Source organism: Triticum urartu, chromosome 6A (assembly GCF_056163025.1).
Source record: "Triticum urartu cultivar PI428250 chromosome 6A, HENAU_Tu73, whole genome shotgun sequence".
NCBI lineage: Eukaryota > Viridiplantae > Streptophyta > Magnoliopsida > Poales > Poaceae > Triticum > Triticum urartu.
Genome location: NC_141878.1, coordinates 48,165,264 through 48,185,473, shown reverse-complemented (window position 1 = coordinate 48,185,473; position 20,210 = coordinate 48,165,264). Strand labels below are relative to the sequence as shown.

The window sequence follows — 20,210 nt, the reverse complement described above, 5'->3', positions numbered from 1 at the left end:
TCTACTAAAAGGAGGCCTTAATATCCCTTAGTTTCCGCTAGGACCCCGCTGCCACGAGAGGGTAGGACAAAAGATGCCATGCAAGTTATTTTCCATAAGCACGTATGACTATATTCAGAATACATGCCTACATTACATTGATGAATCGGAGCTAGTTCTGTGTCATCCTAGGTTATGACTGTTACATGATGAACCGCATCCGGCTTAATTCTCCGTCACTGATCCATTGCCTACGAGCTTTTCCATATATTGTTCTTCGCTTATTTACTTTTCCGTTGCTATTGTTACAATCACTACAAAATACCAAAAACATTACTTTTGCTATCATTACCTTTTGCTACCATTACCACTACTATCATATTACTTTGCTACAGATATTAAGTTTCCAGGTGTGTTTGAATTGACAACCCCAGTGCTAATATTTGAGAATAGTCTTTGGCTCCCTTTGTGTTGAGTCAATAAATTTGGGTTGAATACTCTACCCTCGAAAACTGTTGCGATCCCCTATACTTGTGGGTTATCAAGACTATTTTCTAGCGCCGTTGCCGGGTAACATAGCTCTACTCTTTGAGTCACTTGGGATTTATATCTGCTTATCATTATGAAGAACTTGAGAGATCCAAAAACTAAGATTTATCCCTCAACTACGAGGGGAGGTAAGGAACTGCCATCTAGCACTGCACTTGATTCACCTTCTGTTTTGAGTAAGCTTGCGACACCTAAACCTGCTTCTGCTATTCGTTCTGATATGTCGCATGTTATTGATGATGCCACTTCTGCTATGCATGATACTTATGATGAAACTACTTCTACACTTGATACTACTGTGCCACTTGGTGAATTTCTTGATGAACAACTTGCTAGGGTTAGAGAGAAAGAAATTATTGAAACTGATTATATTGAAGATAGTGATGATGAAGACTCTCCCCCTAATACTTATGAATTGCCTGTTGTTCCTGAGGGTTATGTTCTGGATGAAGAATCTGCTAGAGCTATTCTTGCTTGTAATGATAGAAGTGATCTTAAGAAATTATTAGCTAAATGGAAGCAGCAATCCCTTAATGCTAGAATGAAACCTGACCCTGCTTTTTCTACCTCACCTATCTGTGTTACTGATAAGGATTATGAATTCTCTATTGATCCTGATATAATTACTTTGGTTGAATATGATCCTTTTCATGGCTATGAATCTGAAACTGTTGTGGCACATCTTACTAAATTAAATGATACAACCATCCTGTTCACTAATGATGAGAGAACTCGCTACTTTTATATCCTTAAAATATTTCCGTTCTCATTAAAGGGTGATGCTAAGATATGGTTTAATTCCCTTGATCCTGGTTGTGTGCATAGTCCCCAGGATATGATTTATTACTTCTCTGCTAAATATTTCCCTGCTCATAAGAAACAATCTGCTTTAAGGGATATATATATATATATAATTTTTTGCAAATTGAAGAAGAGAGTCTCCCACAAGCTTGGGGGATGCTTCTCCAATTACTTAATGCTTTGCCTGATCATCCTCTTAAGAAAAATGAAATACTTGATATCTTTTATAATGGACTAACCGATGCTTCCAGAGATTACCTGGATAGTTGTGCTGGTTCTGTTTTAAAGGAAAGAACACCGGATGAAGCTGAAATTCTATTGAATAATATGTTGACAAATGAAAATAATTGGACACCTCCTGAGCCTATTCCTAAACCAAATCCGAAGAAGAGAGGTGTTCTATTTCTCAGTCCTGAAGATATGCAAGAGGCAAAGAAATCTATGAAGAAAAAAGGTATTCAAGTTGAAGATGTTAAGAATTTACCTCCGATTGAAGAAATACACGGTCTTAATTTACCGCCTGTTGAAGAAACATATGATCTTAATCCTTCACCTATTGAAGAAACTGATGGTCTTGATAACCCGACACAGGTAGTAAAGGTAAATTCTCTCTATAGATATGATAGAGCTGAAATCCCATTTACCAAGTTTGCTAGTCCATGCTTAGATGAGTTTGATAAATTTATGTTTAAGTAAGAAGATTTTAATGCTTATTTTGGTACACAATTGAAATACAATTCAAATATGCTTGAACACTTGGGTGATTATATGGCTAATGTCAAAGGTGAACTTAAACTTATTAGTAAACATGCTTCTATGGTTACCACTCAAGTAGAACAAGTACTTAAAGCTCAAAATGATTTGCTTAATGAATTAAATAGTAAGAATAATGATTATGCTGTTAGAGTGGCTACTAGAACTGGTAGAATGACTCAGGAACCTTTGTATCCTGAAGGCCACCCTAAGAGAATTGAGCAAGATTCTCAGAGAAATAATATAGATGCACCTAGTCCTTCTAAAAGGAAGAAAAACAAAAATGATAGTACTTTGCATGCGTCTAGTGAACCTATAACTGAAACACGTGAGAATCCAAATGACATTTCTATTTCTAATGCTGAAACACAATCTGGCAATGAACCTGAAACTAGTGATAATGGTAATAAAAATGTTCATGATGATGCTCAACCTAGTAATGATAATGATGTAGAAATTGAACCTGCTGTTGATCTTCATAACCCACAATCAAAGAATCAACGTTATGTTAAGAAAGACTTTGTTGCTAGGAAACACGGAAAGGAAAGAGAGCCTTGGGTTCAGAAACCCATGCCTTTTCCTCCCAAACCATCCAAGAAAAAGGATGATGAGGATTTTGAGCACTTCACTGAAATGATTAGACCTATCTTTTTGTGTATGCGGTTAACTGATATGCTCAAAATGAATCCTTATGCTAAGTACATGAAAGAAATTGTCACTAATAAAAGAAAGATACCGGAAGCTGAAATTTCCACCGTGCTAGCTAATTATACTTTTAAGGGTGGAATACCAAAGAAACTTGGAGATCCAGGAGTACCCACTATACCATGCTCTATTAAAAGAAACTATGTTAAAACTGCTTTATGTGATCTTGGAGCCGGTATTAGTGTTATGCCTCTCTCTTTATATCGTAGACTTGATTTGAATAAGTTGACACCTACTGAAATATCTTTGCAAATGACTGATAAATCAACTGCTATACCTGTTGGTATTTGTGAGGATGTGCCTGTTGTGGTTGCAAACGTTACTATTTTAACGGACTTTGTTATTCTTGATATTCCCGAGGATGATAGTATGTCTATTATTCTTGGAAGACCCTTTTTGAATACTGCAGGGGCTGTTATTGATTGCACCAAAGGCAATGTCACTCTTCATGTTAATGGTAATGAGCATACGGTACACTGTCCGAGGAAACAACCTCAAGTCCACAGTATCAATTCTACTAGAAAATTCCATCGATTATTTTTGGAGGTTTTGAATTTCCTCGTCCTACTGTTAAGAAGAAATATGATATTCTTATTGTTGGGGATGTGCATATCCCCGTTGAGGTAACATAGTGTATTTTGATATTTCTCCGGTTCCATGTTATTCTGAATGAGTTCGTTAACAAGACTTGATCAACCTTGTTAGTGGATTTCTTTTGATGAGCATGAAATGGATGAAACTAGAAGGCACAACCTTCTGTACCCCACTTTTACTTTCTGTTATCTATATTAAATAAAATAAAAATAGTATTTTCTGTCTGTTATTTGAATTATCCGTGCAATATAAAAATACCCCGAAAATAGAAGTTCTACAAATGCCCTGAAATTTAAATATGATTTTTCTAGAATATTTGAGAATATTTGGCACTAAGAACACAACATGAGGAGCTGGCACCTGGCCACCAGGGTCAGGGGCGCGCCCTACTCCCCTGGGCGCGCCCCCTGCCTCATGGGCCCACGGTGGCCCTCCTCCACTTATCCTTGCACCCACATACTCCTTCTTCATCCCACAAACACGAATATCCAGCTCAAACCCGAGTCCAAGCTCATTTTGCTGCCATTTTCGATCTTCTTGCTCAAAGCACCTCTCACAAAACTGCTTGGGGAGATTGTTCCTTGGTATGTGACTCCTCCATTGGTCCAATTAGTTTTTGTTCTAGTGCTTTATTCATTGCAAATTTGTGCTGCCTAGGTGACCATGTTCTTGAACTTGCATGCCAAATTTATATGGTTCCGAGTAGTTTTGATGCATGATATAGGCTCTAGGCAATTGTAGGAGTAGTTGCTATCAATTTTCCTGAGTTTGGTTCACTTTTATTTTGAAGTTCTAAAAACAGAATTTTTCATAGGAAGAAATATGCTTAGGAAAATGTACCAAGGTGGTTCTTCAAGGAAGCAAGGACCCAGGCTTGCAATGCGTGATGCTGATGAAGAGCCACCAAGAGACGCTCCAGTACGTCCTTGTGAATGGTCTTCGGAAAAATTTATGGATCGAGCGGGAATTAAGGAAGAATTTAACGCATATTTGTGTAACGCTGATCTTGTGAGCTTCGAGGAAGAAAAGTGCCGCCAGTACCACTATCTCACCAGTACCTTTGTGAGGAGGTTTGAATTTTCATCTTCACGTAATTCTCCAACTGTCCTGTTTGATCTCTATGAAAAATCTTATACTATGGACTTAGAGGATTTTACCACTGCCTGCAAACTTCCACAATGGGGTAGTGCTAGTGAACCCCGCAAATCTGAATTTACAGATTTTCTTGCTAGCATAACTGTGGGGGAATCTAGAGATATAACACAAGCTACCATAGGGAGCATTCACTTTCCTGCTATATATTATTTTGCTCTCTTCATAGGTAGGTGCATAAATGGTAAAGATGAAGCATGTCATATGTGTGTCCCTGACCTCAGTATTCTTAGGAGTGCTGTGTTAGGGGACAAATCCTATAATTTGGGAGCCATTGTTGCACATAGGTTGCATAATAATAGATTTAATGGAGATTTCTTCGGTGGAATTTATGCAATCCGCTTAGTAGATTTTCTCGGTGTAACCATACGTGAGGATGATATTGAATTGCCTCCCGCTTACCTAGATTTTAATGCTATGGTTCACCACCAGTTTGTTGAGAGGAGTGAATCACCTCTCTAGTATCGACTAATCTTTGACAGTCGACGTGCTGTCCGTATTACTCTCCCTGCTTCTGCCTTCTTTGATTATCAGGCAAAAGGAAGATATGTTATTACCAGAGAGGAGGCAGATGAGTACGAGAGGAGGGCGGAGGCCGCTCGTCGCCATGCTGCAGCTCAGGAGGCGATAGCCGTTGCATCTCAGTACGACCCCAACTATTATTATGGATATCCGCCAGGCCAGCTGTGGCCATAGACCAACTTAGGCCAAAAGCCTAAGCTTGGGGGAGTACGTATTTCCCACCGACATTACATTTATGTTCACACACTCATTGCTAGATGTCGGTGCTCATACTTTTTCATTGTATCATCTATGCTAGTTTATTTCCTTTTTATGCTTTCTTCTTGTGTGTTTAATAAACCTTAAGAAAAACCAAAAAATTAGTTGTAGCTTTTAGCTAGTTTTAATTTCCGTGCTTGTAGTAGTAATTAAAGAGAAAACCCAAAAATATTTCATGTTCTTCTTTTGCTTGTTGGGAGCTTTCCTGTGTAAATAGTTTTATTTCTTTTCTTTTCTTTGGGGGTCTATAGGAGAAGACCATGATTAAATAGTTGAAGTGGCTCATATATGCATAATTGTTGATCTGACAAAAGAGGCCATATTGCCTTGTCTTCTCCTGTTTATTGAATGCTTGCAGATTCCAGCTTAGTCCAATGCACCTGCACTCTTAATATTATTCACATTGTTTGGTCGTGCAAGTGAAAGGCAATTATGATGATATATGATGGACTGACTGAGATGCGAAAAGCTTGTATGGACTCGACCTCTCTTGTGTTTGTAAATATGATTAGTTCATCGTTCCTGATTCAGCCTATTATGAATAAACATGTTTGCAATGACAACTAGAGATCATAGTTTCTTGTGCCATGCTTGATTAGCTAGGAGCTTATAATGGTTTACCTTGCGTGCCAACATGCTATTAAAATGGTTGTGATGTGGTATGATAGGGTGGTATCCTCCTCTGAATGATTTAAGTGACTTGACTTAGCGCATGTTCACGCATGTAGTTTAAACAAAATCAACATAGCCTTCACGATATTTATGTTCATGGTGGATTATATCCTACTCATGCTTGCATTCGGTGTTGATTAATTTTAATGCATGTTCATGACTGTTGTCGCTCTCTAGCTGGTCGCTTCCCAGTCTTTTGCTAGCCTTTACCTGTACTAAGCGTGAATACTACTTGTGCATCCAACTCCATAAACCCCAAAGTTATTCCATATGAGTCCACCATACCTACCTATATATATACGGTATCTACCTGCCGTTCCAAGTAAATTTGTATGTGCCAAACTCTAAACCTTCAAATAAATATCATGTTTTGTATACTCGAATAGCTCATGTATCAACTAGGGCTGTCTGTATCTTCCATGTTAGGCGGATTATTCTCAAGAGGAGTGGACTCCGCTCCTCACTCACAAGAAAAGGGCTGGTTACCGGGATGCCCAGTCCCATGCTTTATGCAAATCAAATCAAAATAATTGCAAACAAAACTCCCCCTGGGACTCTTGTTAGTTGAAGGCACTCGTTGTTTTGAGCAAGCCATGGATTGATGCTTGTTGGTGGAGGGGGAGTATAAACTTTACCATTCTGTTTGGGAACCGCCTATAATGTGTGTAGCATGGAAGATATAGCCATCTCTTGGTTGTTATGTTGACAATGAAAGTATACCGCTGAAAATATTATTCACCTCTATTTCAAAACTGAGCTCTGGCACCTCTACAAATCCATGTTTCCCTCTGCGAAGGGCCTATCTATTTACTTTCATGTTGAGTCATCAGCCTCTTATTAAAAAGCACTAGCTGGAGAGCACCGCTGTCATTTGCATTCATTACTGTTAGTTTACATTGAGTATGACTTGACTGGATCTCTTTTACCATGAATTACAATGTCTAGTCAGTCCTTGATCTTTAAAGGTGCTCTGCATTTATGTTTTGCGGTCTCAGAAAGGGCTAGCGAGATACCATCTTGTTATATCATATTATGATTGTTTTGAGAAAGTGTTGTCATCCGAGATTTATTATTATTGCTCGCTGGTTGATTATGCCATTGATATGAGTAAACATGAGACCTATGCATTATTGTGAATATGGTTAGTTCATAATCTTTGCTGAAAACTTGAAAGCTGGCTTTACATATTTACAACAACAAGAGCAAACAGAGTTTGTAAAAGTTTTTTCTTTATCACTTTCAGTTTATCAACTGAATTGCTTGAGGACAAGCAAAGGTTTAAGCTTGGGGGAGTTGATATGTCCCCGTCGTATCTACTTTTCCAAAAACTTTTGCCCTTATTTTGGACTCTAACTTGCATGATTTGAATGGAACTAACCCGGACTGACACTGTTTTCAGCAGAATTGCCATCGTGTTATTTATGTGCAGAAACATAAGTTCTCTGAATGACTTGAATCTTCACGAAACGTCTATTTGGAAATAATAAAAAATCCTTGCAAAAGATGAAGACCAGGGGGCCCACCACCTGTCCACGAGGGTGGGGGCGTGCCTGCCCCCCTAGGGCACGCCCCCCTACCTCGTGGGCCCCCTGGAGCTCCTCCGACCTCAACTCCAACTCTATATATTTGGTTTCGGGGAGAAAAAATCAAGGAGAAGGATTCATCGCGTTTTACGATACGGAGCCGCTGCCAAGCCCTAAAACCTCTCGGGAGGGCTGATCTGGAGTTCGTTCGGGGCTCCAGAGAGGGGAATCTGTCGCCATCGTCATCATCAACCATCCTCCATCACCAATTTCATGATGCTCACCGCCGTGCGTGAGTAATTCCATCGTAGGCTTGCTGGACGGTGATGGGTTGGATGAGATTTATCATGTAATCATGTTAGTTTTGTTAGGGTTTGATCCCTAGTATCCACTATGTTCTGAGATTGATGTTGCTATGACTTTGCTATGCTTAATGCTTGTCACTAGGGCCCGAGTGCCATGATTTCAGATCTGAACCTATTATGTTTTCATCAATATATGAGAGTTCTTGATCCTATCTTGCAAGTCTATAGTCACCTGTTATGTGTTATGATCCGTTAACCCCGAAGTGACAATAATCGGGATACTTACCGGTGATGACCGTAGTTTGAGGAGTTCATGTATTCACTATGTGTTAATGCTTTGGTTCGGTACTCTATTAAAAGGAGGCCTTAATATCCCTTAGTTTCCGCTAGGACCCCGCTGCCACGGCAGGGTAGGACAAAAGATGTCATGCAAGTTCTTTTCTATAAGCACGTATGACTATATTCGGAATACATGCCTACATTACATTGATGAATTGGAGCTAGTTCTGTGTCATCCTAGGTTATGACTGTTACATGATGAACCGCATCCGGCATAATTCTCCATCACCGATGCATTGCCTATGAGCTTTCCATATATTGTTCTTCGCTTATTTACTTTTCCGTTGCTATTGTTACAATCACTACAAAATACCAAAAAACATTACTTTTGCTATCATTACCTTTTGCTACCATTACCACTACTATCATATTACTTTGCTACTAAAAACTTTGCTGCAGATATTAAGTTTCTAGGTCTGGTTGAATTGACAACTCAACTGCTAATACTTGAGAATATTCTTTGGCTCCCCTTGTGTCGAATCAATAAATTTGGGTTGAATACTCTACCCTCGAAAACTGTTGCGATCCCCTATACTTGTGGGTTATCAGATACCTCTGCGATAGACGGAGTGACAAATTCTAATCTCGATCTATGCCAACTCAACAGACACCATCGGAGACACCTGTAGAGCATCTTTATAATCACCCAGTTATGTTGTGACGTTTGATAGCACACATGGTGTTCCTTGATACGTCTCCAACGTATCTATAATTTTTGATTGCTCCATGCTATATTATCTACTGTTTTGGACATTATTGGGCTTTATTATCCACTTTTATATTTTTTTGGGACTAACCTATTAATCGGAGGCCCAGCCCAGAATTGCTGTTTTTTTTCCTATTTAGGGGTTTCGAAGAAAAGGAATATCAAACGGATTCCAAATGGAATGAAACCTTCGGGAACGTGATTTTCTCAACGAACTAGACCCAGGAGACTTGGACCCTATGTCAAGACACAAGAGAGGAGGCCACGAGGTAGGGGGGCGCGCCTACCCCCCAGGCGCGCCCTCCACCCTCGTGGCCCCCCTGTTGCTCCACCGACTTACTCCTTCCTCCTATATATACCTACATACCCCCAAACGATCTGATACGGAGCAAAAACCCTAATTCCACCGCCGCAACTTTCTGTATCCACGAGATCCCATCTTAGGGCCAGTTCCGGAGCTCCGCCGGAGGGGGTATCCATCACGGAGGGCTTCTACATCAACACCATAGCCCCTCCGATGAAGTGTGAGTAGTTCACCTCAGACCTACGGGTCCATAGTTAGTAGCTAGATGGCTTCTTCTCTCTTTTTGGATCTCAATACAATGTTCTCCCCTCTCTTGTGGAGATCTATTCGATGTAATCTTGTTTTTGCCATTTGTTTGTTGAGACCGATGAATTGTGGGTTTATGATCAAGTCTATCTTTGAACAATATTTGAATCTTCTCTGAATTCTTTTATGTATGATTGGTTATCTTTGCAAGTCTCTTCGAATTATCAGTTTGGTTTGGCCTACTAGATTGATCTTTCTTGCAATGGGAGAAGTGCTTAGCTTTGGGTTCAATCTTGCGGTGTCCTTTCCAAGTGATAGTAGGGGCAGCAAGGCACGTATTGTATTGTTGCCATCGAGGATAACAAGATGGGGTTTTCATCATATTGCATGAGTTTATCCCTCTACATCATGTCATCTTGCTTAAGGCGTTACTCCGTTTTCATTAACTTAATACTCTAGATGCATGCTGGATAGCGGCGATGAGTGGAGTAATAGTAGTAGATGCAGGCAGGAGTCGGTCTACTTGTCTCAGACGTGATGCCTATATACATGATCATACCTAGATATTCTCATAACTATGCTCAATTCTGTCAATTGCTCAACAGTAATTTGTTCACCCATCGTAGAATACTTATGATCTCGAGAGAAGCCACTAGTGAAACCTATGCCCCCCAGGTCTATCTTCATCATATTAATATCCCAATACTTAGTTATTTCCTTTTGCTTTTACTTTGCTTTTATTTTACTTTGCATCTTTATCACAAAAATACCAAAAATATTATCTTACCATATCTATCAGATCTCACTCTCTTAAGTGGCCGTGTAGGGATTGACAACCCCTTTATCGCGTTGGTCACGAGGATTTATTTGTTTTGTGCAGGTGCGAGGGACTCGCGCGTAGCCTCCTACTGGATTATTACCTTGGTTCTCAAAAACTGAGGGAAATACTTACGCTACTTTGCTGCGTCATCCCTTCCTCTTCGGGGAAAACCAACGCAGTGCTCAAGAGGTAGCAAAAAGGATTTCTGGTGCCGTTGCCGGGGAGGTCTACGCAAAAGTCAATATACCAAGTACCCATCACATACCCTTATCTCCCGCATTACATTATTTTCCATTTGCCTCTCGTTTTCCTCTCCCCCACTTCACCCTTGCCGTTTTATTTGCCCCCCTCTCTCTATCCTCCATCTCTTTCTCTATTTTCCTTCTTCCCTTATGTATCCTTGTTTGTGTTTCCTTGTGTCTTCTATTTGCTTGCATCTTTTCTTGATAAAAATCTATTGATATGGATCCACTTAAAGTGTTGTACTTAGATCATCTTCGATCCTTATGCGCTCGTGCTGAAACCCCAACTAGCCTAGTTGATGGGAAATATTTAGATGAGCATGCTCATTTTGTGCGTCACCGTTTGTCTGAAAAAGGGAGACTCTTATGGAATCAAATAAACAGATTGCTGTGTTATGCTTGGAATATTTGCGAAATTTTTGATTTTACTTGTTGCTCTAAGAACCCTGAAAAACACCTCCCCTACCTATGTAAGTTTAATGATATTGAAATCTTATCTTCTTATGCAAAAGGTGTTTATAGTTACTACGATATTGAATGAATTGAAGAATTTGTTGCTTTTAAGGGTGCTTATGAAGTTGCTTCTTTGATTGAAAAATATGATATTACTCTCTGCGAATCTGAAAATTTTGACATACTTAAATATTGCTATGAAAACTATGCTCACAATGTCTATGTCAAAGAATTTATTGAAAGAATGACCGTTGCTTCGGAAGAAAATAATGATATGCATGAATCTATAGATAATTATGATTCCGATGATTTGATTGAAATATCCCTTGATGAACATGATGCTTGCTATTCTTGTGGCCACGATGCCAATATTTATGAAGATGAATTTGCTATAGTTCCTTATGATAAACATGAGATTGTTGCTATTGCACCCATACTTAATAGTTCCTTCGACGAAAAGCATGATTGCAATGATGTTATTATAAATTCCTTTAATGTCAACTGTGTTAATGATATGCAAAACCCTAAGCTTGGGGATGCTAGTTTTGCTAGGACTACTATTTGTTGCAATGATCATGATTGGGGTGATTCTTCTTTTGATCTTGAAAATTTATTTAAGCCCTATGATGAATATGAGATTGATAATAGTGTTTGCAATATTATTGAAAGTGGGTTTGGAATAGTGTCAACTTTAGATCCCGCATATTTGGAGAATGTTCAATCTTATGAAGTTTTTGATAAAAGTGGGCTTGGAGAGGTCATGACTTTAGTTAATGTTAATCCCACTATTTTGGAAGAGTGTCAACTTTGCATGCATGTAGATCATGTTTAAAATATTTTATGTGATAGCTATTTTGTTGAATTTGCTTATGATCCTACATGTAATTATTATGAGAGAGGAAAATATGGTGGTAGAAATTTTCATGTTACTAAATTATCTCTCGTTTTGTTGAGATTGCTATTGTTTCTTTCCGCTTCCTTGCATATGCTAGTTTTTGCTTGCCTTGATAATTTGTTTGCCTATAAGATGCCTATGCATAGGAAGTATGTCAGACATAGATGTGTTTGTCACGTGTTTTATGATGCTCTCTTTGTGCTTCAATTCTTGTCTTTCATGTGAGCATCATTGAAATATTATGCCTAGCTAGGGGTGTTAAACGATAGTGCTTGTTGGGAGGCAACCCAATTTTATTTTTATTCCTTGCTTTTTGCTCCTGTTTAGTAATAAATAATTTATCTAGCCTCTGTTTATCTTGTGTTTTTTGTGTTTAATTAGTGTTTGTGCCAAGTAGAACTGTTGGGAAGACTTGGAGAAAGTCTTGTTACACTTGCTGTAAAAAACAGAAACTTTAGTGCTCATGAGAACTGCTGCCAGTTTTATTTGGAAAGTGATATTTAGTTAATTATTTTTGCAGATGATTAATAGATAAATTCCTCACGTCCAGCAATTTATTTTAGAATTTTTGGGGTTCCAGATCTTGCGCTAGCTACAGATTACTACATACTGCTCTGTTTTTGACAGATTCTGTTTTTCGTGTGTTGTTTGCTTATTTTGATGAATCTATGGCTAGTAAAATAGTTTATAAACCATAGAGAAGTTGGAATACAGTAGGTTTAACACCAATATAAATAAAGAATGAGTTCATTACAGTACCTTGAAGTGGTATTTTATTTTCTTTCGCTAACGGAGCTCATGAGATTTTCTACTTTGAGTTTTGTGTTGTGAAGTTATCAAGTTTTGGATAAAGATTTGATGGATTATGGAATAAGGAGTGGCAAGAGCCTAAGCTTGGGGATGCCCATGGCACCCCCAAAATAATCTAAGGACACCTAAAAGCCAAAACTTGGGGATGCCCCGGAAGGCATCCTCTCTTTCGTCTACTTCTACTGATAACTTTACTTGGAGCTTATTTTTATTCACCACATGATATGTGTTTTGCTTGGAGCATCTTGTATGATTTGAGTCTTTACTTTTTAGTTTACCACAATCATCCTTGCTGTACACACCTTTTGAGAGATCCATACATGATTTGGAATTTGTTAGAATACTCTATGTGCTTCGCTTATATCTTTTGAATTATATAGTTTTGCTCTAGTACTTCACTTATATCTTTTAGAACACAGTGGTGGATTTGTTTTATAGAAACTATTGATCTCTCATGCTTCACTTAGTTTATTTTGAGATTCTTAAATAGCATGGTAATTTGCTTAAAATCCTAATATGCAAGGTATTCAAGATTAGTAAAATTTTCTTATGAGTGTTTTGAATACTAAGAGAAGTTTGATACTTGATGATTGTTTTGAGATATGGAGGTAATAATATCAAAGTCGTGCGAGTTGAGTAGTTGTGAAATTGAGAAACGCTTGTGTTAAAGTTTGCAAGTCCCGTAGCATGCACGCATGATAAACATTATGTAACAAATTTGAAACATGAAGTGTTATTTGATTGTCCTCTTTATGAGTGGCTAGCTAGGCCGCAAGATGAGACCACTAGTCAGTTTCTCTACGACTGAAATAGCTTTGGACGATCGCTCCAGGTCCCAGTATAGCTCCACTGCCCAGGATGGATGGATGGTTAGAAACTAGATCCACGTGTGCATGCATTCCTGCTAGCTAGCCGCACTAGTAGATGTAGATCAAAACCCTAGCTTCATTTCGCTAGCTGGCACCTTTATTTTGATGACATATGTATGTGACATATAGTTCTTTCCTAGATATAAATACCAGTTCGAGTGGAGCACCCAGCTAGCGAAACACAGGTGATCTCCTGCTCTGAACGGCTCGCGGCTCTTCTAACATACTGCCTACACATTGACGTGTGGATCCGGACCCACATGTGTGGCTCAATGTCAGGGATCGTACGTCAGGGGATCCGGCTCCCCTGTCGAATGCCATGGCTAGAAACATCACCGTGGACGTGTTCCTATGGCGTTGGCGCTGCTCCTCCTCCATCTACAAATCTATCCTCAAAGCATGTGTGACCACTGAATCTGATTGTGCTGAAGTGATCCATACGTATACAATAACCAATGAATACGGCTGTGAACGGAGACATTTGAAATGCCAGATTTGAGGCATGACTGTAGATGGTCTAGTATGGTAGCCCAACTTGGGCTCAAGTGAGAATGAGATCGAGGCTTGTGGGAAGACTTGTGTCCTAACTCCTAGGGGCATCTCCAAGGCAGACCTCAGACCTCATGTATATGTCCAGACCGCAATATTTAGATCAGTTTTGCCATCCTATCAAGTCTTTAAAATCTCTGTGTATCAGTCTGGATGCCCAAAATCTGATATAGTGGAAGCAAATTTGTGTGTGGTTTACAGGGGTTGGGACATTCCCAACGAAAAGTCCCCACATGGTCCTCCTCTCTTTTCTCTCTTCTCTCCCTTCCCAACCACACACCTCAGACACACATGTCTAACCAAAAGCAACCACATGCATGTCTCTGTTTTTTCTCTCTCTCTCCTCCTAACCGAACAAATGAGGTTTATTAGTGAATAAGCGTTGGATGGCTCCCTCTCGCATCCCTGTCCACGACTGGTTCTATACGATGTCCGATTTGAAGGTCAGTGTTAGAGATGTTCATGTCCAAATCCTTTGTCCATAGCTATGTACGCAAGTCACCGAGTATACATGTGGCGAAATTATTAGCAGCTGGCAGCTGATGTCATACACCACGTTCCTGCCCCGTCGTCACTTGACGCAAGTGCACGGCCAATGGGAGTCTGGTGCCCCCGGCCAGCCATAGAGAGCTGGATCCGGCTTGCCTGCTCCCTCTTCATGCTCCCATCCGTGCTCCCACCTCATCCTACGGCTGTCTTTTTTCTTTTTTTTCTAATTTAATCATCTCCCCCTGATTTTAAAGAGGTGGGACCGGGTCTTATTTTATTCCAATCAAATCAAGGCACGTATATTGGAGCACGGATGGGCGCACAAGTAGGGACTAGGGAGCAGGCAAGTCTCGTCCATAGAGAGCTTCCCGTGTGAGCTGGGCCAGGGAAAGAGGATATCAAGCAACCAATAGTAAGAGAAGCTCCTTATCTTCAATCCGTATGTTCCTTTCCAACCTGGAATCCCCCGTTTCTACAAGATGGAGAGATATCCGAGAATGAAAATGGCATATATGCGCAAGGACCAGAAAATGCAGGTGCATTCGGGTTTGTGGTTATTATTATTTTTCGCGGTGTAAGGGTGCCCTACAGCAAGCTTAAAAATCGACAGAAAGTGTGTCTCTCTCCATATCAAATATTTTTCACTGGCTTCTGGTACATCGATCCGGTACACGAAAGATCGAAGGCAATTTCTACGTATCTATAATAAATTCTGAAAAAAATAAATCCTGCACGATGTACCCACCGTGTCATAAAGTCCAACCTTCTCCTTCCCCACGGAGTTGTTGGAAGCGGGTCGGCAGTCGATCGGGCGTCCTCACCCTCATTTGTCGGGCCGTACCAGAGCTGTGCACCTTCCTATGTTTTGGTCTGCAAGGGCGGAGGCGATGGTGGCGCTGCACGGCCACTGCCATGCGATAGCATAATAGAAGGAAGGCCCCATGTCAGTTTCTCGAATGCAGACCGAAACATAGGAAGGAACTATGCATCATAGAAGGAAGGCCCCATGTCAGTTTCTCGCCTAGGCCTGGGACGCGCTGCTCATGGCCCAGTCGGGAGCAAAGGTCTTGTTCTAATGAGCTCTTTTATGGTACCCTATACTGCTTGGCGTGAGCGGACCAGTATAATTAAATCCCACCGTTGAAACGGGATTGTTGATGGGCCAAGATGCCAGCCTATTTCGTAGTAATAGCTTGTAATCGGCATCGCCTGCTCGCTCCCATCGCCGCCATGCTCTCCTCACATACATACATGGAACCAACACTTGGTGACCACGGCTACGTCAACGCCCTCCTCCATCCTGCCTGGCCGTCATGGACGGGACGACGAACTTCTGCACATGGCAAGCCTCCGCATTGACGGACAACGGCGCCAAGTGGTTTCCTCGCTGCCGTTGTGAACCAAGACAAAACGAGCACTCAGCCAGCCATGGGAGGAGCCCAAGCCAATGCCTCATGGCCGTCCTGTCGGACCTATTGGAGAAGAAGATCATGGTCTGGGCCGAGGCCTACGCCACGCAGTCGAGCGCCAGATCCATGCATGGCGGTGGCCACCGGAACTCTACCACAGTCCGTAGAGAAGAACAACGGGCAGGGTGGGTCGGTGCGAGGTGAATCGTATAAGTCCCAGAATGCCCTAAGAACATGTATACTGGTTGGTCCGGTGCTACTAATACTGCCCGCCATGTTGTTGGCCTGATTGCAGCAGTACAGGTCGGTCATGGCCATTTGATTTCGCGGATGGACGGCCCTTATTCACTACGGGGTACCCTAAAAAAGCTCTGTTCTAATAGACCGAGTTGTTGAGTTGCTTCCAGTCTGTGCAGTTTGTCCTAACAAAACGAAATTCATCTTCTACTTACGAGCACAAATGAGCTTCCGATGAACAGTAAATTCCAAGAAGATAGAAAACAAATTGAAAAAAACCAGATTTTTTGGTGGTAAACTTTGACAGATGTTTACAGTGTATAAAGTTTCATCAGACAAAATGACATTCGTCCAAGTCGTGAAAAAAATCAACACTCCAAAATGCTTTTGGAAACAGGATTTCTGAAGCATCTATTTTTTTTGCCACGACTTCGATGAATTCATTTCATGATGAAATTTATGGGCACTCAAAGTATTTGTCAATGTTTTCCAAAAAATAATAGTAATTTTTTTGCATTCTTTCAGATTTTACTATTCTCTGAGCTCATTTGAGCTCGAGCTCAGAAACACCGCGTCCTTAACAAAACTTCTATGAGAATCAGAGGGATTCCTTGGTGACGTCGACAGCAAGGACCTTGTTGCAAGGTGTGCTTATTCTTTACTCCTTGTACATTCGTGTGCCTACCAACTTTGTACATTGTACTTGTACGCTTTCGTCGATTATCTGAGTAAGCGTATCCTTTCTATAGACAGGTCTTCCCCTCAGTGGCGCTGAAATCAAGCTCGCATATGGCTCCCACCGCAGGCAGCCTCCGGGATGGTTGGCTACTGAACAACCTGCACCGTGAGCCACATGCTATCCACAGTCAGACAGGAATATATCTGAGGCAGCGACTCTAGTTGTGGCCAAACAGTAGCTAGTCGCCTAGTCGGATGCTTCATGCATGACGACCATACATATATATATCACCATGCTTTTCACGCACTGTTGTCATATCTGTGACGACGGCCATCGCATGACATGCCAAACGTTCGAGATCCACAAGTGCCCAGCTAGCTAGCCACTAGCTAGAAAGTAGAGACATCATTTGCAGATTCCCGGAAATATCACTCGGGGACCAGCTAGCTAGCGACCCCGATATATATATTTTAGAAAACGGAAGATTTTATTGCCTTCAGCCTCACTTAACTATTACTACAAATTTAAGTTCATCTCACTAAATCATTAAACGAAGCCCAGTGAGGTTGATGTTTCATTTACGTCTCTCACGCAGCCGCCTCCTTCCCTAAGAAAAGCCTATTGTTTCTCTGCCTTCCGCCGGCACCGCCGCTGGTCCGTCTCGTCTTAGGTGACCTTATGCACATGGCGGCGGTGGATCCGGACCCTTGCCAGCGGGAGGGTTCTATTGTTTGATGTTTCTTCGAGTTTTGTTAGGGTTTGTGTCATGTGCAGAAAGATGAGATGACGGAGGCTCCCTGAAGATGGAATAAGGTTGTCCCTATCAAGCCCCATTCTCGGTGGGGTGTCTAGCGTCGTCGATGGGCGTGTGGAGGTGTGTCACCGACGACCTGTCCTTGATGGATTTGCTCGGATTTGGTCATAGTTCGTCTATTTTCGTGTGTCTTCAAGTTGGATCCTTCCTATCTACGCTACTCTTCATTGGCGACGGTTGTTGTTCTGCTGCACTGGTCCTATGGGGTCTTAGTATGACGACTCCCAACTGTTTACTACGACAAGTTTTGTCCGGCTCCGGCGAGGGAGGGGCAATGATAGCGGTGCGTCTTCGGCTCGCTTCAGTGCTTGTAATCGCCGCTAGGTGGTTTATGGATCTGCATGTAATTTTTATTATTTCTGGTGTCCGTTGTATTGCCATGATTGAAGATGAAATAGACTGAAAGCTTTCTAGAAAAACTCTAGTGGCAGTGCATGATCCAATCCATAAGCCGTTTCTTGGGGCCAAGATCTGTCTGACCTTTGATCTGGAAACGTGATAGGATATTCCACCGTCATAGCTAACCGAGACACAGTAGCAAAACCTGCATAGAGAGAGAACTTTTTTCCTGTCATCGGTTAAGTCATTTTGCATAAGCGAATGAAGATACTTTTTAACATCCTAGTGCCGATACCCAAAATTAAGGGGCATGCTACGAAGAGGAGTAATTGCAAATGCAAAAGAAACAATACACCAAGCAACTCACACTACAGGACAATGTGGAAATAGATGATGAATAGTTCTTGTTCAAAACCAAATGAATAACTCATATACCTAAACAAGTTACATTTAGATGAATTTCTTTAGTGTGGATAACCTCCAAAGAGAGAAAACATAGGAATACCTAAACAGGTAATTAAAGCATCTGATGTCCGCCATATACTTGAGCATCAGACATAGCTTCATTCATATCTTTATCTATATCTATATCTACATATACTGCTTAGAAAGAATGTAAGATTTCATATTTTATTTTTCTTTTCACGTGAAAGAGCTGAGCGGGCTGGCCGGCGAAGGCGCCGGTGGCGTACTCTGAAGATGATGATAGTCCTGCTCCAGGGTGCTTTTCTGTTGTTGATGATAGATAGCCCCTCGCCTGCATGTGTCTGTGTACTGCACCGCCCTTCGGTGATGCCGTGTGTGTCAGTTCTGTTTAGTTGACGACCCCGCCGGACGCCCGTGCTTCGTAGACCGGCCGTATCTCCGCTGTTCTTCAAAATCGCTGCTCGTTGTACGAGTATGCCATTAGCCTGTGTTACTTTGTGTTTCCTTTATGAGTAGTTTCACTTTGCTCAATTGTTACGTGCGGGGTCACAACGATCCTGCACGTACGTAGGTGTGGGGTCAACTCCCTAGTTCTGCAATCGCGCTGCTCGGTGCTTTGCTTGCAAGAGACTAAAGTCGCCGCATTTTCTGCCGCGTCCTTGCTCGAGGTGACCGGCTGCGCCCTTGCCGGCAACGCCATTCCGCCGGCGGTCGGCACGCGGGGAGACATACTTCTTGTCTGGGATCCGGACGTGTTCGGCATTGACCAGCTGGAGATTACCGGGCACGCCATCTCGGCACGGTTCTCACCACGTGATGGAGGAACACCGTGGCACCTGACCACTGTCTACGGCCCGTGTGACGACGCTGAGAAGCTGTTGTTCCTCGAGGAACTAGCGGCGATCCGTGCCCGCCGGTCGGGTCCCTAACTCGTTCTCGGTGACTTCAACCTGATCTACGAGGCACGCGACAAGAGCAACTCAAACCTTAATCACCGCATGATGTCTAAGTTCCGGGCGGCGCTCAACGCTGGTGAACTACGCGAGATCCCATTGCATGGGCGCCGTTTCACCTGATCTAACGAGCATGACGAACCTACCCTCTGCTGGGTAGACCGGGCCTTTTGCGACATGTACTAGGAGCTGCTGCACCGCTTGGTTTGCCTCGCACCTTTGGCCACCGGAACGCCAAAGCCCGCTCGTGCTCACTTGTGAGCACCCCGGCCGGCGTAAGTTCAGGTTTCGTTTTGAGGCTTTCTTGGTTCACCTTCAAGGTTTCTCTGACGTCGTCTCCATGTTCTGGAATGAGCCTTGCCCGCCGTTGGACGCGCTCGCACGATTGGATTTCAAGTTTAAGCGGGTTGCCCGTGCGCTGCGGCTCTAGAATAAATACTCGGTCAGTGACACCAGGCTACAACTTCTCATGGCCCAAGACACCGTCTTGCTTTTAGATGAGGCCCAAGAGTCGCGCCAGCTTGAGCTGGACGAGCTGGAGCTCCGAAAAGCCCTCAAGGCTAGGATCTTGGGGCTTGTTGTCATCGAGCGGATCAAGGCCAAGCAGCGGTCGCGTGTGCGTTACCTTCGCTCTGGAGATGCAAACACCAAGTTTTTTCATCTTAAGGCAAATGGCTGCCGCCGGAAAAACTTCATCGCCTCTCTTCACTCCCAGTTCGATCGGACAGCTGTCTAGCACGTCGCTCACCCTAGATTGGGACAATCTAGGCCACCGCGGGAAAACCTGGAGGATCTCAAAGCGCCTTTATCTTCGGACG

General features: G+C 42.1%; 1 protein-coding gene across 1 annotated transcript in view; it reads left to right on the top strand.

Annotated features, from left to right (window-relative positions):
- LOC147963802 (uncharacterized) overlaps nucleotides 1-20,128 on the top strand; it is a 36,520-nt gene extending 16,392 nt beyond the window's left edge. The window contains exons 3-5 of the mRNA XM_087529715.1: nucleotides 19,011-19,360; nucleotides 19,713-19,805; nucleotides 19,890-20,128. Coding sequence (XP_087385841.1) covers nucleotides 19,011-19,360; nucleotides 19,713-19,805; nucleotides 19,890-20,128 — 682 coding nt within the window. The remainder of the gene's footprint in view (nucleotides 1-19,010; nucleotides 19,361-19,712; nucleotides 19,806-19,889) is intronic.
- Nucleotides 20,129-20,210: the final 82 nt, after the last annotated feature.